Source organism: Macrobrachium nipponense, chromosome 4 (assembly GCF_015104395.2).
Source record: "Macrobrachium nipponense isolate FS-2020 chromosome 4, ASM1510439v2, whole genome shotgun sequence".
Classification (NCBI taxonomy): domain Eukaryota; kingdom Metazoa; phylum Arthropoda; class Malacostraca; order Decapoda; family Palaemonidae; genus Macrobrachium; species Macrobrachium nipponense.
In genome coordinates, this window is record NC_061100.1 from 35802533 (window position 1) to 35826399 (window position 23867).

At 43.4% G+C, this 23867-nt stretch overlaps 1 protein-coding gene across 5 annotated transcripts in view; it reads right to left on the reverse strand.

Annotated features, from left to right (window-relative positions):
- LOC135210856 (golgin subfamily B member 1-like) overlaps positions 1 to 23867 on the reverse strand; it is a 232378-nt gene that overhangs the window by 89639 nt on the left and 118872 nt on the right. For 3 of the 5 annotated variants that reach the window (XM_064243755.1, XM_064243754.1, XM_064243752.1), the window contains exon 2: positions 5501 to 5612. The exons of 1 other annotated variant lie outside the window; for it this stretch is intronic. In XM_064243755.1, the coding sequence (XP_064099825.1) occupies positions 5501 to 5530 (30 nt within the window). In that variant the 5' untranslated portion in view covers positions 5531 to 5612. Of the gene's footprint in view, positions 1 to 5500; positions 5613 to 8095; positions 8338 to 23867 lie in introns of all 5 variants that reach the window. One more of the 5 variants, XM_064243753.1, reaches the window with a different exon arrangement.

Genomic DNA, 23867 nt, shown 5'->3' on the forward strand with positions numbered 1-23867 from the left:
GAAACATTACCAAGTTTAGTCTCTTGCAAACAAAGGGCAGCTAAATTATGCTCCTTGAAAAGGACCCGGACCTGTTCTCTGTTTGAATGGAAACCTCTTATGTTCCACTGACATAGAGCCATTATTTACTATTAGATTTTTTTTTTTTTTTTTTTTTTTTTTTTTTACTTTTTGGGCTTGGATTGGGCTGGTCTGGAAAGACTTGGTCTTGGTCTTTGTTTCAAAGAGGAACTAGGCAGATCCTCAAGAGACCTGCTATTTCCTCTCTTGGGAACCCTACTATGGTGTGGGGATATAGGTGGAGATGATGATGGAGTACAGGGGTCTCTTATTTCTAAGAGGCACCATCTCTGCAGCGTGCACCTGAGCCTTATGAGGTGCAACTGATCAAGGTGTCATTCTGGGACATACCCAGATCAGGCAGCGAGGCTGCCTGTGAGGCTTCTACATTAGAAGCCCGAGAGACCTCCCAGAAGCCCAGAGGAGGCCCATCGGGAGGGGACAAAGGGGCCTTCTTGGATGAAGGCGGAGATGCTGAATGTACTTCGAGCTCAGAAGGGGATAGCTGAATCTTTGACTTTGAAGTTGGTATTCTAGATAGATCTTTGATATTAGATTTTCCACTTTTTACTACTTCACTATATTGAGGTCTTGGAAACGGAAAGCAGTCTTTTTGCCTGGCTAATACTTAGATGTTCAGCATGAGCTTTCTCTATGGCTAACACTTCTTTTTTAAATGACTCACATTCCTTATGCCTTGCATTATGATTTCCCTTACAATTTATACATAATACTGGGGTAGTACATTCGCCTTCATGCTTTTTTAAGGAGCAGACAGCACATAGCTGGTTCCTAGTACATACCTTTGCCGAGTGACCATATCCAAAACACATGAAACATTGGAGTGGTCTATGCTTAAAAGGTCTAACACGAAATCTCTCCTTGTCAACATATATATAATCAGGAACTTGATCATTATTAAAAGTGAAAATAATCATTCTTGATCTTGGAACCTTGAAAATCTTCCACACTTTATCATCACACATTTCCAGCAGTTCCTCGTCAGGCAGTTCATATAGGTCTTGACTGAATACTATTTCTCCCTTGGCATAACTAAAACTATAGTGTGGTTTGACTCTTTTATCATATCAGTATTTTTCAACTTAGAGATCATGTGACCTTGTCTATAAGACTTAGCATGAACCAAAAAACTATTCTTTCCAAACCTCGTAATATCAGAGTTGGTCATTGTTCCTGCCAATGTTCTCAAATGTTTCCTGAAGTGGAAAAGATTGCAAAATTCTGATTTTGTAGAAACAATTAGCCACCTGGCAGGTAAAGATGTCCTCACCTTACATTTCCCATCTGTAGTTTCCTGACTGACTCTTGCTGGATAAAAGGAATCAACCTTCAATATTCTGGGGCATTTTATAAATTAACATACATTTTAAGTTTTCCTTAGTTGAGCACTTGAAAGCATTCATGGCATTATTATGAGTTGTAAACTCAATCCAAACCCTCCAAAATGCAAAATCTTTAGTTTCACAATACTTTATGACTTTAATTTCACCAAATCTTCCAAACATTTCCATAAACGTAAAACAATTGAAGTCTGAGGAGAGATTATCAACATAAAGGATTCTCTCACCACTGCTAGAACTTTCCATAGCCACATTCAAGGTCTTGTCATGGGTCGTCTTTTGTACAACTGAATTTTCTATAGGATTGTCCTTGTCCGTGCCAGAGGTCGAAGAGGAGGGTAGTGTCAAGAGGTCGCATTGTCCGGGGGAGTTTATCATAGGGTCATTATTCATAAATCCTTCAGCAGAAATTTGAAAAACCTACTGCAAATCAGGCAGAAAACCAGGCCCCCCGCACAAACCCCTCTCTCACCAAAGACACTCAGCAGAGACTGACTCCCATATGTCCACTCCCTACCCTACCTCGAAGGGATAGCTCTACCATAACATGAGTGGCTCAAGTGGCTCAAGTGTAAGCAAAACCCGCTTGATAGGACTGAGGGCATAACTAGTATGCAATCATCCCCATTCATGTTACAATAGAGGGCACACCGGAAAGAATGCCGAGAGTCCTACCGTAGAGACTATACCTCCCCGGATTCAGCAGGCTAGTCCCCCATAGGTAGTTCCGCCCTGATGGATATTGCTATGAAATCATATCAACAGACTCAGGGTCCATATGTGACATACTCGAATAGGCGGACCAAACCTCTACAGTCTCTGCCATTTGGATCAAGAAAAGAGCCAATGCGAAAAAAAAACCCAGCCCCTGCCCAACCAAACCTGTAAGAAGGTTTAGTGAAGAGGGGGGGGACAGCTAGGTTGAGCAACTGAGTTAAAGATAGTAGAAGAGTGGAAACAAATTTAAGTAAGAGGAAAATTGAGACTTTTGGATTCGAACTGGGAGATATTTCTCCCAGTTCGAAAGCCCTCTTGCCCGCTATGCATTTTCAGCAGTCAGCTGAAAATGCATAACTTCGTCAAGGCAGTCTCAAATCAAGAGGGGTCTGGCTTCAGGAGCTAGGATTTCAGAACTGTCAGCTCTGTCCAGAGATGCGGGGCATATAGAATTCCTCCCCTCAGGAGAAGTTCTACTCTCCCCGGATCGCAGCTTTTTAGCTAAAAATGAGGATCCTCTATTAAGGTGGGAACCTTGGAAAGTCATCCCTCTCCCACAAGACCCTTCTCTTTGTCCAGTGATGACCTTACGAGCCTTTCTGTCTAGGACATCCTCTTCTTCTTCGGGTCACCTCTTTAGGAGAGAGAAAGGTGGCACTTTATTGATTAAAGGTATAAGGCAACAGATCCTCTATTTTATTAAACAAGCAAACCCTGAATCATTCCCTAAAGCACATGATGTCAGGGCAGTAGCCACCTCCATTAACTATTTCCAACATATGAACTTTGATGACTTGAAAAAGTATACTGGATGGAAATCACTGACAGTTTTTTTAAGCGTCACTATTTTAAAGTCTTGCAATCTTTAAAATTTCCGGCAGTGGCAGCGGGAAACATAGTTTCCCCTGACATTGCTCAAGTAGTTGTAGTTGAAGATCCAGATCTCCTTTCTACCTGCCTCAATTAACATTTTCATCTAACCTGCCGTTACGCAATCATACAACCTCGCCTTTTTAGCCTTAGCTGCTCATTAGAATTGGCTTAGTGGTGTGTCCCTTATTTTTTTGCTAGGGACACCCACATTGATTTGTATCTTATGAGATCTCTGAGTGTGTTCCCTTATTTTAATGCTAGGGTTCCACACTCCTGCCTTGTATATATTATTTGAAGATTTGTATTGTTATGAATTACTAATTCCTATATATTAAGTCAATTTTTGCTTATGTAATTTCATAACTTACACCTAGAGAATAAGTTGAAATATGTTTAGATTTAAGTTTTTGTACATATTTCTGATAAGCCCTATTTGGTTTTCTTGTTTTGTATTTACCTTATTCTCTAATTATATTATTGTAGGTTACTTTTAGTTTTATTGAGACCCTTTTATTTATTTCAATCTTGTGCTATTTCTCTGGTACTATTTCACGCAGCGACACGAACTGAGCCCAGAAAAAGGATTTTGACGAAGGAAAAATCTATTTCTGGGCGATGGGTTCGTGTCGCCCTGTGAAATCCCACCCTGCCCCTGCCCTGTCGCCCAAGATTGCTTGCTAACTTCAGGTGCCACCAGAGGCAGTTGGCGTGGCGTGGCGTGGGGTGTAGTGGTAGTAGTTGCCGCCTCGACCTATGGGTCGGCTCTCTCAGTTGGGGATTTTGGTGTGGGAGAATTCTAAATGGCAAGAAGTTCGTGGTAGTGGTCTCACTTGCCCCAGTTACCATACCGACACCCTTCTTTTCTTTTGGGTGAGCGAGTCAGTTATACTGACATCTTTTTGTTTAATTTTCTCTGGTATTTGTTAGCTCATTTACCTTAAGAAATAATGAACTAGAGGATTATTTCACTGGGCGACACAAACCCATTGCCCAGAAATAGATTTTTCCTTCATCAAAATCCTTTTTTTGGAAAGAGGGCCAGTTGATACACTATTACTGGATAATAGTACAGCATTTAGGTCACAGTGTTTAGGAGATAAGCTGTCTCATTGGAACATTGTTAAGGCGTTTCGGGCTGCTTATCGACTGGGAGGAAATGGAATAGTTGAAATGCACCATAGGACCATCAAGGCTATTGCAGAGGGGAGGAAATAGTCCTATTGAAGCAGTATCCTGGTACAATAGCACACCAAGGTCCGGACAGGATGAATCGTCTGTTCCACAGCAGGCGGTGTACAGATATGAGTGGAGATACCCTTCAGTAGTCCCCAAAGGAGCAGATGCCAGCCAAGACATGCCCCTTTCAATTAAGATGGGAGAGGAGGTGTGGGTGAAGCCCCCGGATGCCCGTTGTACTACTCAATGGCATAAAGGGATGGTTACTTGTGAACTCCTTGAACAACATTTCCGTGGATGGAATGCTGAGGTATGTGTTGGATGTGCAACCTGCTGTAGTTCCAGCTTCCCTTTCTGATGGCTCAGGCAAAATTTCAAGTGGTGATACAGTTAGAAGAATCAGTGAAACCACAAGTGAGTTGTCCAAGAGTAACAGGAGAATCAGCGTCCACGAAGGAATAGAAGACCTCCTGTATGGATGGCCGATTATGTCTCTGATTAAGGTGTGTGTGTGTGTGTGTGTGTAAACACTGTTGCAGTTACATGTGAGTAGGATTGTCTACACCTGGGCAGTAGTCAGTCAGTTGTTGTGGAGGTAGGGTGTTGTGCTCCAAGGCTCCATGGTTGAGTTTGTGGCAAGGGACCTCTCCCTCTTCCCCTTATTTTCCTTGTTGGATCTTGAAGGACATCTATTACACAGTCTGAGAGAGCTTGTAAGGTGAGTTAACTACAGATCCGTAGACGTAGATGCTAGAAACCTTGAGCACGGAAAACCCTGAATGCCCGGGCATGTGTTGACTAGGCTGTGAAGAATCTGAGGAATCCATAATAAACAGAAATAATCACACACAACACACTGAAATGAAAGAACACAGGCTCAAAATAACCGGCTTGGAAGGAGAGCATAAGCAAAAAAGTCTACTCTCCAAGACGATTAAGGAAAAGAATGAAGCATGCATGGTCTCTGACCAGCTATCACCTCGTATGTGCAGGAGTTGCCAGATCTCGCAAATTCCTTGCTTTACAATCTTTGATTGTGTTAACCAGTTACTAAGCGCCTATCCTATTGTTAAGACTGAAGGTTTGTTCCGCATTTGAACAAAATGTGAGCAATGTAATTACTACGTACTTAGTAAATTACATATATAAAAAGAAGGGTTTGTGCACGTGTAGGAACATGCCATATTTCCAAACTGTTCGAAAATTTTCTTGGAATTCTGAAGGTCTAATATTATCATGGATACAAACTAGTTCCAATATATAATCAATGATACAACCAAATGAATGTTAAAAAAAAATTATAAAATGCTTACCAAAGCCTCCCATACACATTCCTTGCTCATTGTGAAGGTAGAACAAGTGTGAAGTTTAATGAAATACCACAGAAAACTCCTAACACAACATTTTTAAGCCTGTAATATCATTCTGTAAAAAGAAAAAAGAAAAACTTTAAAAATTACCGAAAACTGTGAGCATGTATATATAAAAATGACTTTTTTATGATAAAATAAGATTTTATGTATACTTACCAAGTAGTTACATAGCTATAGTTTCTAAAACCGTCGGCAGCTAGAGTTTTTTAAATTTGCAGAACCAACACCGTCTGAAAATCAGTTGTTTATGCCCTATTATCCATGTGAGGGGAGGAGGGTGGGCTTTGATCATGTAACTACTTGGTAAGTATACATAAAATCTTATTTTATCATAAAGTAATTTTTATGTATGCAACTTACCAAGTACAGTAACCTCCCCGTTAACACGAGTTCTGTTAACACGATTTCGATCTTACACGAGTTCAAAATCATACAGAAAAATTCTGCTAACACGTAATATTCGATGTTACACGATTTGAATTTTCCGCTGAGAGCAAGAGCGCGGGAGGTGTGGCGAGAGTCTGACTCACCCCACCTTTACCGCGCTCTCTCTCTCTTGCCTGCTGGCTCAGTGTGAAGCCAGCCCTCGCAGTGAGAAGAGCCAATATATTCTAGCATTGGTTAACATAATAGTGCGTACTTTACTACAGGTAGTCGTCTACTTACGACGGCATTAGGTTCTGGCAGAGCTGTCGTAAATTGTCTTTCAGCATATTGAGTAAATTGAATCATGTTTGTGCTGTCTTTTTATCCTTTTTACCATATTCAAACACATGCGTGTACATGTACGTATTTGTTCGTTTGCATTTTCATTGACAACTTACTAGCCTACATATACATTTTATATCATCCCAAAAATGTGCATGTATAGTACCTATTATTACGTTTAGCATATGAAATCTTATCATGCTCGAACTCCTTGATTAATACTTACTTTTATTACTGTATTTAACATTTTTATTGCAGGCATTCAGACCATCTGTCTGGTCTGTTTACATTTTCTTATCCGCCATTTGCAGTGACAATCGGCTACACGTATTATATACATACTTTTTTTTATTTATAGGTTTGAATTAAATGCATAATTTATTATATTTGATTTATTTGCAAAACAGAAATACAAAATGAATTACTAAAATACGAATCTTACCATTTTCGAACAAAATTTTACTTCTGAAAATATAAAACAAACATCGTCTGCTGTTTTCTCTAGCGACCGTTTGTACTGTTGCCAACACGTCTATGTACGTACGTAGTAATACACAAAGTTTTATTTAACAGTATGTAAATTATTTTTTCTTTATAAATTTCAGGCAAACTACAGTAATGCATAGATAGAATTGATTTACAGTACAGAAAAAACATGAACATACAGAAAAAATAAAAATTACGAAACATTTGAAATTTGAAAAAAAAAGAAGAAATTAATTGTCTGCTGGGGATCGTCCCGTGTCATCCCGATTCGCGTTTAGTACTACTGGTAGTGGGGACAGGGGTAGACTGAGATGTTGGTTTAAACATAAACATGCTTAGTTTTGTTTGAATGGTCCGTTTTTTCTTCTCTTCATAAATTTCTCGGAGATGAGCGCGCTGACGGTAGCGGGAAAAACTATCGTACGCGCGCTCGACGTAATTTAGCCAAATATAAAATTAAATATTATTGTATATTATTATATTGTTGTAGCTGTCGTGAAGTCAGTCTGTCATAAGTTGCATAGTTCGTAAGTAGACGACTACCTGTATATAAAAATACATAAATAAAGTGTTTTTTTTTCTGGCAAAATCCCAAAATAGATTAAGTTTCCCATTGCCCTGGAACGTTAACCCCCTTATTTCCATTATTTCTTATGGAGAAATACTTCCCTGTTAACACGAATTCGGCTAACACGACATCTCCAGGAACGTAACCCTCGTGTTAACGGGGAGGTTACTGTAGTTACATAGCTGAATTCCACATTGTAGGAGGTGGGATCCATGGATATGCTCATAACTTTTTAAAATTTAATAAATACAAATATATATTTAGAGCTAGCATCCTTACCTGTTAAGAGCTGAACAGTTAATTACTGCCTCTGGAAGTCCTCTAAACAGTGGGACCCATGCAGCTAAGAAATGTCCGTGGCTAGCATGGTCAACTAAAGTATGACCCTGCCCAGGGCGCAGTACCAAATAACCAAATGTTACCAGAGTAAAAAACATATCACCACAACCATAACCATAAAATTCATACCCAACTCTACACTTGACTGAAGGGTACTCCTAGTACATCCATAGTACCTCCAGGTTCCCCTAAAAAACTCAACCACCTCGTTCAAGGTGAAGAGATAAGGTAGGCAGGTATGACTTCCTACACACCCTTACCCAATGCTGTGCCCGCCGCTAAATACGGACCCAGGGTACTGCAATTTTCATATGCTGTTTCAATATCACGCAAGTAATGCGAGGCAAACACTGATTTACATTTCCAATACATTGCTTGAATAATCGAGTCCAACGAGAGAGTGTTTAAACGAGAGAGGTTGCCACTGCTCTTACCTCGTGAGCTTTCACTTTAAGTTTATTAAGGTCGGTCTCATGTGTCAGGGGAGTTCCTACAAGTCGTACGAGCTGTCTGGTCCTGATGGGAGCGACGGTCGGGTGACTGGTACTGTCCACTAATGCGGTGAGAGCGAGCACCGTCCTCTCGACGCTCCCAGGCAAGGCTGGACCAGGTCCAGGCGAGGCTGAGCCAGTTCCATTGATTGATTGATTGTGTATTATATCTGGCGTCAAAACATCTGGGTAATTGACACCGAAATAAATTAAATAGAATAAATTAAATTTTCAATAAATTGCATATAAAAATATCAATAAATATATTATAAAAATTTTCTTAATATATATATAAGTTCTTACATAGACAATCTATGTATAATTTAAATTTTGTTGAAGCCCGCCTCCCTCATATAGATATATAACTGTTCTATATTAAAATCCTTTCCAAGAATTGAAGCTAGGATAAAATTACCTACTCTGTCACAACCCCAAGACAGGAACCTATGTCTCAAATTCAAGAATCTGGGACATTCAATCAACAAATGTTTCACAGTCAAGGGCAGAGTGCAGTTCTCGCAAAACGGAGGATTTTCACGAGACATCAAGAACCCATGTGTAAGTCTTGTATGTCCAATCCTCAATCTGCACAACATCGTTTCTTGTCTCCTTGGCATATTGGGATATGGCCAAGGAGACTGATGACGTGATACTACGCATTTTTTGATTAGTTAAAATATCCTCCCACTGGGACTGCCAACATTATTTAACTCTCTGACCTACAAGAGGATACAAATACCGATATGGTAGTAGGCATCTTGTGGGTTCTGGAGAGCTGACCGCAGACTTTGCAAGTTGGTCAGCTTTCTCATTCCCAGCCACCCCAATACTTAGCCCCAACATGAGGCCACCCCAACTGGGAGGCACACAGAACTTTATTTCTTTCCCTCTTCTTTTTAGTAAAACCAGCCATTCCAATATATCTAAAATCAGAGGGTTAAAGGGTTAAAAGATTCCAGTGACTGAAAAACACTTCTTAAGTCACAATATATAAAAAAATTATTTTCATTCAGAATTAAAATGATATTATGATACAATAAAGTTTCATACATACTTACCTGGCAGATATATACTTAGCTATAGACTCCGTCGTCCCCGACAGAAATTCAAATTTCGCGGCACTCGCTACAGGTAGGTCAGGTGATCTACTGCCCTGCTCTGGGTGGCAGGACTAGGAACCATTCCCGTTTTCTATCAGATTTTCTCTTCCACCTGTCTCCTGCGGGGAGGCTGGGTGGGCCATCAATCGTATATATCTGCCAGGTAAGTATGTATGAAACTTTATTGTATCATAACAATATCATTTTCATACATTCAACTTCCCTGTCAGATATATACTTAGCTGATTGACACCCTTTGGCGGAGGGTAAGAGACAGCTAACTACTGAATAGACAGGTAAACAACATATGCTGTAGGTATTTATAGACCTTGGTTCCTACCTGGTTAGGTGGAAGACTTCGTGGCTACTGCCTAGGAGTCTGCTTCACCTCAAGAACCTTAGCGAAATAGTGATCTGTGGCCAAGAATTCTTGTGGGTCTGCCGATGGGGTCTTATCCGCTTACTCGGCAGAGCCTGACTGGCATTTGTCAATGGGTGCTAATCCACTTATATGACAACACGCCTTATTTAAGGAGCACACAACCGATCCCGATCACCCGATCCTAACACCTGTGTTAGTTCTAAGATTGTCAAAAGTTATCCCCTAAACTCTTCACAAACAACCCATAACTCGAAATACACAGTCACTACGCACACACTAAAGTACAAAAAAAAAAATTTGTACCCCTCTGATAGTCAGATACCACTAGAGTTCCTTACTGAACCGAAGTGATGGCCGCCTGTGTGACATCTGACACTTCTTCCAGCAGGAAGTCAAGAACGTATCCAACAAAAAGGGTTACGTACACACAATTAAAGATCGGCGCTTGCTCCAATACCCAGGATCGTATCCGCTGACACAAACGGACCTAGAGAAAAACATTTCTCGTAAGTTACGCGCACGTCCTTCAAGTAATGAGATGCAAACACCGAGTTGCACCTCCAATATGTTGCTTCCAAGATATTCTTAAGCGACATATTTCTCTGGAAGGCAATAGACGTAGCGATAGCTCTTACTTCGTGAGCTCTCACTCTCAAGAGTTTAAAAAAGTCATCTGGGCAGTTCTTATGCACCTGCGTAATTACGCTTCTTACAAAGAAGGCTAAGGCATTCTTCGACATCGGTCTTTTGGGGTCCTTTACCGAGCACCATAGACCGTGTTGCGAACCCCCCATCTGCTTCTTTCTGTCCAGATAGAATTTAAGCGCTCTGACCGGGCAAAGAGACCTCTCTGCCTACTAGGCTAGCCAGGCCCTTTACCTCAAAGCTCCTGGGCCAGGGCTTCGAGGGATTCTCATTCTTTGCAAGAAAAAGAGTCTGGAACGAACAAATAGCAGTCTCCTTTGAAGCCCACTCTTGATTCAAGGGCGTGCAGCTCACTGATTCTCTTCGCCGTAGCGAGAGACAAAAGAAATAGGCACTTCCTTGTAATGTCCCGAAAGGAAGCCCTATGAGAAGGTTCAAACCTTTCGGAAGACAGAAATTTTAGGACCACGTCCAGATTCCAACTCGGAACTCTAGGTTCTATTGATTTGGATGTTTCGAAAGAACAAATGAGATCGTGCAAATCTTTGTTGGCCAAATCTAGGCCTCTGTTTCTGAAAACGGCCGAGAGCATACTCCGTATCCTTTGATGGTTGGTACAGAAAGATGCAATTTCTCCTTCAAGAAAAGAAGGAAATCTGCAATCTCAGTCACAGAGGTATTGGAGGAGGACAGCTTCTTCGACCTACACCAACTTCTCAACACCTCCCACTTCGATTGGTATACTCACATAGTAGATGATCTGCGGGCTCTAGCAATTGCACTTGCCGCTTTGCGAGAAAACCCTCTCGCTCTGACAAGTCTTTCGATAGTCCAAAGGCAGTCAGAGCAAGAGCGGGGAGGTTTTGATGGTACCTCTCGAAGTGGGGTTGTTTGAGCAGATCTGTCCTGTTTGGAAGAGATCTGGGGAAGTCCACCGTCCACTCCATTACCTCTGTGAACCAATCTCGGGCTGGCCAATATGGGGCTATCAGAGTCATCCTTGTCCCCTTCGAGGCCATGAACTTTCTGATCACTTCCCCCAGGATCTTGAATGGGGGAAAAGCGTAAACATCCAGTCCGGACCAATTTAGGAGAAAGGCGTCTACTGCAAAAGCTCTGGGGTCGTCTGCCAGAGCGCAAAAGGTGTCTATCCTCTTGGAGAGGAACGTGGCGAACAGGTCTATTTGAGGCTTCCCCCAAAGAGACCAAAGGATCTGACACACTTCTGAGTGGAGGGTCCATTCTGTGGGAAGGATCTGGAACCTCCTGCTCAGCCTGTCCGCTCTCACATTCCTCTCCCCTTGGACAAACCTTGTCAGTAGTTATACTTCTTTGATCCGCCCAAATAAGAAGGTCTCTTGCCAGTTCGTAGAGAGCGAGTGAGTCCCTCCTTGTTTTCTTACATAAGCCAGAGCGGTGGTATTGTCGGAGTTTATCTGCACTACCCCGTCTCTGACTATCTGCTCGAAGCCCTTTAGAGCAAGATGAATGGCTAAGAGCTCCTTGCAATTTATGTGCCATGACACCTGCTCTTCCGACCAGGTGCCTGACACTTCTCTCGATCCTAAGGTTGCACCCCAACCCGTCTCCGACGCGTCTGAATATAATATCAGGTTCGGGTTCCGAACTTTCAGGGACACACCTCTGTTTTCCTCTAGAGGGGGTAACCACCACCTTAAGTGATTTTTCACCTCTACAGGAATTGGAAATGTATCGGAGAGTTGTCCTGTCTTCCAATTCCAATTCCTTTTCAGGAAGAACTGTAGAGGACGGAGATTCAGTCTTCCTAGAAGAAAGAACTGTTCCAGCGAGGAAAGGGTCCCCAGAAGGCTCAACCATTCCCTCGCTGAACTGCACTCCTTCCCTAAGAAGCTGGAGACTGTAGCGCAACCTTTTGATATTCTCTCTTGAGAAGGAAACACTCGAAAACCCCAAGAATCCATCCGAATCCCCAGATAAACCATGTTCTGGCTGGGGATCATCTGAGATTTCTCGAGGTTCATGATCAATCCTAACGACTTTGTCAGGTCTAATGTCGTTGAAAGGTCCTCCAAACACTGTTTCTGCGACCTGGCCCTGATGAGCCAGTCGTCCAGGTATAGGGAGATGTTTATTCCCATCAGATGTAGATGTCTTGCCACATTCTTCATTATACTTGTGAAGACTTGAGGAGCCGTGGACAGGCCGAAACACAGGGCCCTGAACTGATAGATCCTTCCCTCCATCATGAAGTGAAGGTACTTCCTCGATGAATGATGAATCGGGACGTGGAAATAGGCGTCTTGAAGATCGAGAGACACCATCCAATCTCCTTGACGAAGGGCTGAAAGGACTGAAGCAGACGTTTCCATGCTGAACTTCTGTTTCTCTACAAATCTGTTCAGCGCACTTACATCTAGTACTGGTCTCCACCCCCCCGAAGCTTTCGCTACTAGAAAAAGGCGATTGTATAACCCCGGGGAGTTGTGGTTCAGTACCAGCTCAATTGCCCTTTTGTCCCACATCTGTTCCACCATTTGACGAAGAGTATCCATCAGTACAGGGTCCTTGTATCTGGCGGACAGTTCCCTCGGTGTTGATGTCAGGGGAGGGCTGTCCTTGAATGGGATATAATATCCCTTCTTGATGACCGACATGGACCATGTGTCGGCTCCTATACTTACCCAGGCTTCCGCAAATTCTTGTAACCTGGCACCTACTGGTGTTTGGAGGAACACTTTCTCATTTCCCCTTTTTAAAGGGTCGGAAGGAAGCTTTTCCTCTTCTTTCCGTAGTCTTTCTTTTGGATATTGTTCTAGCAGGAGGGCCTCCTCGAAAGGGCTGTTGCTGCGGTGGACGAGCCCCTTTCTTCTCCTCCTTGGCCACAGGCATATTCTTCCTCAAAGACTGCCTGAGGAGATCTTGAGTCGCCTTCTCAGTTAGAGAATGTGAAATGTCCTTCACCAACTGAGAAGGGAACAAATGCTCTGAAAGAGGGGCAAACAGCAAGGCGGTTCTCTGTGAAGGAGAGACGGCCTTAGTGAGGAAAGCACTATAAACTGCCCTCTTCTTTAACATTCCCGCACCAAAGAGGGAGGAGACCTCTGCCGAACCATCCTGAACTGCTTTGTCTATGCATGTAAGTATGCTATGCAAAGCTTCTGGGTTTAGGCCTTCTGCTTCATGGGACTTTTTGGCCAAAACCCCAAGGGACCAATCTAGGAAATTAAAAACCTCCAAGACGTGGAAAAGCCCCTTGAGGAGGTGGTCCATTTCCGATAGGCCCCACGTTGCTCGGGCCGAGTTCAAAGCGTGCCTTCTCGAGGAGTCCACAAGACTCGAGAAGTCCGATTCAGCCGAATTCGGCAGAGACAATCCCATATTTTCTCCAGTCTCATACCATATGCCTCTTCTGCCCGTTAGTTTGGCAGGAGGCATACAAAAGACCGTCCTCCCTAGTTCCTTTTTAGTCTTAATCCAGGAATCTAGAGACTGTAGGGCCCTCTTCATTGATATGGCCGGTTTCATCTTAAGGAAGGACGAAGCCTTGAGAGATTTAGCGCTCGAAAATAGAGCGCGCAGAGGAGGAGGAGCAGCTGGAGTCAAAGAATCTCTATATTCTTCCAGAAGAAGAGAAGTAAGAACTTTATAGTTCGACAGTCCTTCTTTGTTAATCACCTCATCTTCCGATACATCCTCTAAGTTGAGAGGATCAGAAGGAGAATGCTCCCTTCTTTCGTCTGTCTCTTCCTTGGACTTTTTCCTTTCCGTCGATGAAGAACTTCTAACCGGCGAGGGACTAAGATATTATCTCCCTATGCCTGTCCATAGGTAAATCTTGACTAATTGGCGCCTGGCACCTATCAGGCTCTTCGCGTATAGTAGGCGCCTTGCAGGCGCTTCACACTTGTTTGTTTCTTCCATCCTAGCTGGCGCCTGGTTGGCGTTTGGCGCCTGGAATGATCTCGGGTAAAATCAGGCGCTTTGCGCCTGGCTGGCTCATCCCTTTCTGTGAGGACTTCTTTGTCATCATAATCCTCACTGTCAGGTGTTTTCTGGCGCCTGCTTGGTGCCTGGCGCCTGGCTGGCACCACGTGCCTGGCAGGCGCTTCTTCCTCTTCTACCTCTCGCCTGCCTAGTGCTTCGCTCCCCCCAGAGATGGCCGCCTGTGCGACAACTCCCCTGGAAGGCTCGTTGCACCTGACAGGAGATCGGTGTCTTGATCTTTTGACAGGAAGCTTGTCGTCCTTTCTACGAGGAGGCTCCTTGGAAAGGACTCCTACTAAAGACGTTAGCTGCTCTTGCAGGTTCATCAGTATCTTCTTGGTAGACGACTCTCTTTCTTCTTCAAAAGCAGGAGAGGGAGATTGGAAGGCGCTTGAGGCTCCCTTACAGCAAAGGGAGATAACTCCTTTCTAGCTCTCTTGATGACCGAAGGAGCTTCTTCTTCGGAAAAGCGCTCGGGGCTAGAGTTAAACTCAGGCTCTTTCCAGTTCCTCTTTAATGGACGGGAAAGATCCGTATCCTTCCACCCTCGTTTCAGTGAGGGAGATCCCGATGAAGAAAAACACTCGGGTAGGACGCTTTTTCTGTAGCGATCCCTGGCAGTCTGAGATGTAACAGATTCTGCCGAAGGGACGCCTGATCGGTGGGGATTCTCCACAACCTCCGTACGGCTTTCGACTTTCCTTCTCCTCTGGGCCAGGGAGCTTGGAAGAGGTCTAGGCCTGGGAGCGTCGCAGAGCCGACCAGACACTGGGGACACTTACATCACTGGAAATATCACCTTCACTTTGCTTACCTTCTGATACCCCCATTTTCTCTTGCATTTTTTGAAGGGAAGCCTTGAGGTCTGCAATTTCAGAAGCCGAATCAGTAGGATTTGCAACCTGTGATCGGCCTGATAAAGATGGAGAATAATAATGAGCAGAAGAAGCTACAGAACTAGACAAGGGTTCGTTAGATCTAGATCTACTAAGGCTTTTATAAGCCGCCTTCCTCTCTCTATCCTTCTCTAACTTCTTCAAGTAAGAAGTTAGAATCTTCCATTCCTCAGCACTCAACCTTTCACACTCATTACATGTGTTATCTAAAGAACACTCAACAACTCTACATCGTCGGCATGCAGTGTGAGGATCTACCGAAGCCTTCGGAATCCTCACCTTACAGCTTTCATTCACACACACTCTGAAACCAACACTTGAGTCAGACATATACAAGAAAAATGATATTGTCATGATACAATAAAGTTTTATACATACTTACCTGACAGATATATACTTAGCTATAGACTCCGTCGTCCCCGACAGAAATTCAAATTTCGCGGCACACGCTACCGGTAGGTCAGGTGATCTATCGCCCTGCCCTGGGTGGCAGGACTAGGAACCATTCCTGTTTTCTAATCAGATTTCTTCTCTTCCACCTGTCTCCTGCGGGGAGGCTGGGTGGGCCATTAATCGTATATATCTGTCAGGTAAGTATGTATAAAACTTTATTGTATCATGACAATATCATTTTTATACATTCAACTTCCCTGCCAGATATATACTTAGATGATTAGCACCCATTGGTGGTGGGTAAGAGACAGCTAACTATTGAAATGGACAGGTAAACAACATATGTTGTAGGTATTAATAAACCTTGGTTCCTACCTGATTAGGCGGAAGACTTCGTGGCTACTGCCCAGGAGTCTGTTTCGCCTCAAGAGCCTCAGCGAGATATTGATCTATGGCTAAGAGTTCTTATGGGTCTGCCAATGGGGTCTTATCCACTTACTCGGCAGAGCCTAAAGGCCTTTGTCATTGGGTGCTATTCCACTATCATGACAATACACCTTGTTCAAGGAGCACAACACCGATCCCAATCACCTGATCCTAACATCCATGTTAGTTCTAAGATTGCAAGGAGTTATCCCCAAACTCCCTACAAACAACCAATAACTCAAAACATAAAAAACACGTACACTTATAACGAAACAAAAAAAAAAATTTTTTGTACCCCCCTACTAGCCATACATACCCCTGGTCCCCTACCAGCAATGACACCAGCCGCCCGTGCGACATCAGCACGCTTGCTAATAGGAAACCAAGCACATATCTGACAAGAGGGTTTATGTACATTTAAGATAAAATATTTAAGGATCAGCCTTTGCTCCAAGTCCCAGTACTGTATCTGCTGATACAAATGGACAGAGAGAGAAGCATTTCTCATAGGTCACTCTCACATCCTTCAGGTAATGAGATGCAAAAACTGAATTGCATCTCCAATATGTAGTCTCAATGATATTCCTTAGAGACATATTCTTTTGAAACGCTAGCGACGTTGCTACTGCCCTTACTTCATGAGTTTTAACCCTTAGAAGTCCGAAGGATTCATCCAGGCAGTTCTTGTGCGCCTCAGTAATTACGCTTCTCACAAAGAAGGCTAAGGCGTTCTTAGACATGAGTCTTTTGGGGTTCTTCACAGCACACCAAAGGACCTGTTGACAGCCTCCCATCTGCTTCTTTTTCTCCAAATAAAATTTAAGAGCTCTAACCGGGCAGAGAGACCTCTCTATCTCTCTGCCTACCAGGTTAGATAGGCCTTTTACCTCAAAGCTCCTGGGCCAAGGTTTTGATGGGTTTCCATTTTTCGCCAGAAATAATGTCTGGAACGAACAGATAGCCGCATCTCCTTTAAACCCCACTTTAGAGTCCAGAGCGTGCAATTCGCTCGTCCTCTTGGCCGTCGCGGAGAGCAACATGGAATAAACATTTCCTAGTAATGTCCCGGAAGGAAGCAAGATGTAGAGGTTCGAATTTGTCCAAGGCAAGGAATTTCAGGACCACGTCCAGATTCCAGCTAGGTGTTCTCGGAGTCCTTGATTTCGAAGTCTCGAAAGACCGAATCAAATCGTGGAGATCCTTGTTCTCTGCAATCTCCAGCCCTCGATTCCTGAATACAGAAGACAGCATACTCCTGTATCCCTTGATGGTAGACACAGAAAGGTGCGATTCCTCTCTAAGAAAAAGGAGGAAATCGGCAATGTTAATTATAGAGGTACTGGAGGAGGACAGCTTCTTTGTCTTACACCATCTCCTAAAGACTTCCCACTTCGATTGGTATACTCGTCTCGTTGAAGATCTGCAGGCTCTAGCGATAGCGCTTGCAGCTTTGCGAGAAAATCCCCTCGCTCTGACGAGTCTTTCAATAGTCAAAAGGCAGTCAGAGCGAGACCGGGGAGGTTGTGATGAAACCTCTCGAAGTGGGGTTGTCCGAGTAGATCTGTTATGCTTGGCAGAGACCTGGGGAAGTCCACTATCCACTCCAGTACCTCCGTGAACCATTCTTGGGCTGGCCAAAATGGGGCTATGAGGGTCAACTTCGTGCCCTTTGAAGCCACGAATTTCCTGAGTACTTCCCCCAGGATCTTGAATGGGGGAAAGGCGTAGGCATCTAGGCCCGACCAATCCAGGAGAAACGCGTCGATTGCAAAGGCTCTTGGATCTTCTACTAGTGAACAAAAGATCTCTACTCTTTTGGAGAGGAACGTAGCAAATAGGTCTATGTGAGGCCTCCCCCACAGGGACCACAGACTTCGACACACTTCTGCGTGTAGAGTCCACTCTGTGGGGAGGACCTGATTCCTCCTGCTTAGCCTATCTGCTCTCACATTTCATATCCCTTGTACAAATCTTGTGAGGAGAGTTATACCTCTTTCCTCTGTCCAGTTTAACAGATCTCTTGTTAGCTGATAGAGGGAGAATGAATGAGTCCCTCCTTGTTTGCAGATGTAAGCCAGAGCCGTGGTGTTGTCCGAGTTTATCTGAACCACCCCGCCTCTGACTACCTCCTCGAAGAATCTTAAGGCCAGGTGTATGGCTACTAGTTCCTTGCAATTGATGTGCCAGGACACCTGTTCCTTTGTCCAGGTGCCCGACACCTCCCTTTGCTCCTAGCGTCGCTCCCCATCCCGACTCCGAAGCATCGGAAAATAACACTTGGTTGGGGTTCTGCAGGGCAAGTGACACACCTTCGTTCTTCTTTAGAGGAAGGATCCACCACTAAGTGATTCTTCACCTCCTGTGGAATCGGAAAAAGTCTGAGAGTTGCCCCGTCTTCCAACTCCAAACCTTTTTCAGGAAAAACTGAAGAGGGGGGCGAAGGTGGAAAGCTCCCCGGGGGAGTGATGAACTTTTTTAGCGAGGGACAGTCCTCCCTAACAGGCTCAATACTCCCACCCTCGCTGAACTGTGTTTCTCTTCCTCTTAACGACAAGCTCGACGATTCTTGACAAGCGCTCGAGTGATTCTTTCTTGCGAAGGAAATACCCGAAAACCCCAAGAATCCATCTGAATCCCCAGATAGACCAAGTTCTGGCTGGGGATCAGTTGTGACTTCTCGAGGTTTACGAGTAATCCCATAGACTGTATCATATTTCGTGTTATCATCAGGCCCTCCAAGCACTGGTTCTCCGACTTGGCCCTGATCAGCCAGTCATCTAAGTAGAGGGAGATGTTTATTCCCTCTAGATGAAGCCATTTTGCTACATTCGCCATCAGGTTGGTGAAGACCTGCGGAGCTGTAGACAGGCCGAAACACAGAGCCCTGAATTGAAAAATCTTGCCCCCTATCATAAACCGAAGATATTTCTTTGACGAGTGGTGAATGGGAACGTGGAAATATGCATCTTGTAAGTCCAGAGAGACCATCCAATCTCCTGGACGTAGGGCTGACATCACAGAGGAGGACGTTTCCATTCGGAACTACTTCTGTACAAATCGGTTCAGCGCGCTTACGTCCAGTACCGGTCTCCACCCCCCCCATTCCCTTGGTACTAGGAAAAGGCGATTGTAAAATCCCGGGGAGAGTGGATCCTGTACAAGTTCGATGGCCTCCTTTTCCCACATTTGATCCACCATTTGAAGGAGCGTATTTCTCATTACAGGGTCTCTGTATCTCGCTGACAGTTCCCGAGGAGTAGAGGTTAGGGGAGGACTGTCTTCGAAGGGGATGATGTATCCCTTCTTTAGAACTGAAACCGACCAAGAGTCGGCTCCTCTCTGCGCCCAGGCTCCTGCAAAGTTCAGGAGTCTGGCGCCTACTGGTGCTTGGAGGATAATCAAGTCATTTTCCTTTCTTGAAGGGCCTGAAGGAAGACCTTCCTCTCTTATCAGAGCTCTTCTTTCTGGAAGGGGGACGAGCCGTTGCACCTCCACGAAAGGGCTGCTGAGGAGGACGAGAGTCCTTCTTACTCGTAGAAACTACAGGGCGACTCTTCTTCGTAGTCTGTACAAGGAGGTCTTGTGTCGCCTTCTCAGTTAGTGAGCGAGATATATCTTTCACCAACTGAGAAGGAAACAGATGATCTGACAGAGGGGCGAACAAAAACGCGGTTCTCTGACTAGAAGAAACAGCTTTTGACAAAAGGGATCCATCTGTAAGTTTACTTGTGAACGAAGGTTCTGGAGTGGGAGGTGAGACCTTCCGGACTCACCAGTGGTAGCTTACACACTCCCCCTGAAACTCCCCCAAGAGGCGGCGCGAGCGCTAAACCACGCCCCCTTGGGCGGAGCTATCAGAGACGAGCGGGTTGACTCGGCAAAAGTAGTCACATTTTTGAAGTTGTTAAAGCACAAAAAATAACACAGAAGTGGTTGAGCTTACCTTAGGCTGTTCAAGTTATGAAGAAATTACTGTGAAGGTGCAAATTTGTTGAACACAAAGGTCTTTTTACTAGTAAGGTCAATCTTCTTGTGCTGTTTTGGTTGAAATAAATAATGAAAGATTGCAGTTAGTTTGTTTTCTCTGGAATAATAGTGATTGTATGTATGTATTCTTGTATATATAACCTATTCTGTTGGATTATGAAGTTTGTTAGAATATCCTCTCCTAGGTACATGGTCTCCTCGGCTCACGGGGGAAGGGTTGGAGGGTGACCCAGACCTTGAGTCCGGAAAGTCTCACCTCCCACTCCAGAACCTTCGTTCACAAGTAAACTTGCAGTTCTGGAGAGGGAGGTTTCAACCTTCCGGACTCACCAGTGGTAGCTAGGCTGATGCTTCAGTGGCTTGAAGATGAAGTCCAGCGACCACAGCATCGAAAGCACCCTGTAAGCCGAGGAGAGCATAGTAAGAGCTGAAGACAGAGTCGCTTCTCCAATTCATTCTGGACATGATTTCTTGTAAAGATACACCATTGTATAGCAGTCTTGATGAAGCTTGACCCCTTATAGAGTGGAAATTAGTTGACTGTTTAGTTGCATTTGGGTCGGCTCTGAAAATGCACTCCCTACAAAAAGTTGTCCTCATTTTTTCGTAAAGACATTATCTTGAAGTGTTCATCTAGCCATATGTTGGTCTTTCCTGTCTATGTTTCTTTCCCTACAGACTTTGTTTGTGTATTCCAAATAGAAGTTCAATTGTCTGACTGGACATATTTTTGGTCTGTTAGGAAGCTTTCTAAAGCTGATCTCTATTGGCGTGTAATTGTTCTTTTGGTTTTTGGCCATGAAGGAAGGGTGGTTCCGTAAGACTGTGTTCTGGGGTGAAGGTGCTCCTGGAAATGCAGAGATTGTTAAATTGATTTGCTCTTAAAGGGCAAGCTAAGGCTACTAGAAATAAGGTTTTCTGTGTCAGTAGTAAGGTAGAGTTATCTCTTGTGGTGTTGAGAAACTAAATTACTTTGTCTAGATCCCAGCCAGGGAACTGGTGAGTGTTGCTCGGCTTCCTTCTATTAACCCCCGATATCATTGCTTTGACATATTTGTCTTCTGCAAGACAGTAACCTGGGAAATATCCTGACAATATAGGACCTAAAGCTGCTCTGTAGCTCTTCAGGGTATTGTAAGCCAGTCCCTTGCCTATAAGGGGATTGAAAAATAAAATAATTGCTAACGGGGAATTTGTTGTCGCTTCCATACTCCTTATGAATGAAACTTTTAAAAATGTTATACAGGTTTTCATACTTGTGCATGGAGCTGTCCCTCAAGCTGATAGCAATTTTGGTGCAAACCTCAGGAGGAGAGACATTTGGGAGCTGGTCCTTTAAATTTTGAAGGCAATCAAAGTTGATTGGAGCTTTGCTGAGGGTGAGATACAGTCCTTGAGAACTATCTGGTAGTCTTCTATCTTCACAGTATATAGTTTGTGCTGCTTCGAAACTGACCTCACTAATGGAATCCATGGTTCTGTCCCCTGCGATATGGTACAGAAAAGCATGTTATTATTGCATTCTTTATAGATTTTAAAAGCTACTTTGTGTAGTAAGAATCCTGGTGGAAAAGCATAGAGAGGTGTTGGTCCCTTCCAGCTAATCGTAAGTGCATTATTGCTGATGGCTTTTTGGTTTGGAAGAGATGAACAAAACTTTTTGCACTTAGTATTGAAGCCATTTGAGAACAGATCTATTTCCGGGTTGTAAATTTGAAATGAGTCGGTGCAAGATTAAAGGAGAATAGACTGTCACTGAGGCAAGTTTCTGTGTGAATTGACCCAGGTCTCTGGAAAGTGAGTCTGCAATGGTGTTACTTACTCCCCTGATTCCATCTGGATTTATCTGTATGTTATGATCCTTCATGTTACATAGTATTTTCCTGACAAGTTCATGAGCTACCTTGTTTCTGATACTACCCTGCTTCCTTAGCCAACAATTTGTAACCTTTGAATCTACATGAATTAAGACTACTTTGTTGTATAACCTTGTAGTGAAGTGTTCCATAGAATAGAAGCAAGCTAATAACTGCTCTTACATTAATGTGAAGGGAGGATTCTTTCATGTGTCCAAGTTCCTTTATTGAGAGTATTTTACCCGCTACTACTAATGCTCCTCCCCAACCAAACCCTGGTTGGAAGCATCTGTGAAAAGTTCTGCATCTATTTGTGGTTTTGGAATGTTAACCTCTCTGTACATTTGTCTCAGTTCCCATGGCTTAAGGTATTTTTTGAAGGAGTGTGGAATGATTTTGTACCCTGAATTAAAATAACTGTGGTATCTGTGGAGATATTTAAGATGGAATCTTCCCCAGCTTGTATAGGAAGCACAGAAATTTAAGGCTCCAATTAACATCTGATAGGAGTGAAGGTCAGATTTAACAGAGTTGGAGAAAGCTTTGGCCAATTTGATACACTTCTCTATGTTTTTCTGCATGGGATTCATAGTTTTCTTAATCATATTGTAATGCACTCCTAAAAATTCAATTCTTTGAGCCGGTTCAATTGTAGATTTCTTAAAAGAGATATTCCATCCTAAGTCTGACAATATCCTAATGACTAACTGAATGTGATTTTTACATTTTAAATAATCTTTTGCTAATATGAGAATGTCATCAAGATAGCTGAATATTAAGATGTTGTATGTAGTTCTAATATACTTGATCACCGTGTACATTATCTTTGAAAATATATAACATGGGGGAAGGACCCCCAGTATTCATAAGGTAAGCGTGGACACGAAACGGAAGGCAGACCCCATTACTCCATTACACACAAAACCTATCTCTCTCTCTCTCTCTCCACCTCTTTCTCTCCATTCCAACAGGTAATGAAAATGAGAGAGTTGCATCATAACACTAACGTTTATTTACAAGAATAAATAAATCAATTAACCAAGTAATCCAGTCTTACAGACTAACTCAAAAACAGTAAATTGTCAAGTCACCCAAAAGTCCACACCCCTCCGGGAACTCTTTTGTCCCCCGGTATTCCAGATCCGTCTGTTTCAAAGATACAGAACACATCCCGGTAAGTACACAAACAAGTTCAAAGACAAAGTTAATAAAATGGAACATCTTACAAGATATCAAACAAGCCATCCCTTTGGCTAAAGTAAAGGTAACACTTACCCCTTCCCAACCGGAATATCACTCACTGATAAATAAAAACACTTTGGCATCTGCCATCGTGGCTTTGCCTTCCTCCCACGAATCTCTGTGCAAGTCTTCCCATAGACTTGGCTAGTGATACATTATGAATAGAAGAGGCGCACACGCACATACGAACACACAGTTCGCTAGCGCCTCGCGGTTCTAGCTGCATCTAGTTTCACAAAGGCACTTTGAGAAGAGCTCATAAACTGTCGTACATTGACTTCCTGAATTAAGCACTTTTATCTCACGCCACCCCCAGAAACTCATTGATCAGCTACTCTCAGGTCGTTACCTCTGCACTGTTCTCCACATTCCATAGGTCACAGAGAACGCATATTATTAATCAAAACCCCTAGGCCGTACAGATATATAAGGCGCTGTCTTTAGTCCAAAGGGTACCACAGTCCATTTGAACTTCCTTTTACCTAGCTTGAAGGTTAGAAATTTCTGGCTACTTGCATGTAATGGAATGTGCCAATAAGCATTTTTTAAATCTAGTTTGCAGGCCCAAGAGTTTAGATGTAGGTAGGGAAATATTGTATTGGCCTTAAGCATGGTAAAGGAAGGTTTTCTTATCATGGTGTTAAGCACCTTCATGTCAAAGATTAGTCCTACTGTTCCATCTGGTTTTAATTTATAAAATATGTGGTTGGAGAAGTAAAAGGAAGTTCTGGGGATCTGCTCTATGACTCCTAGTTTTAGCAGTCTGTCACATTCTCTTTCCAATATTTTCCGCTTGTTAGTTGAATAAAATCTATCATTACC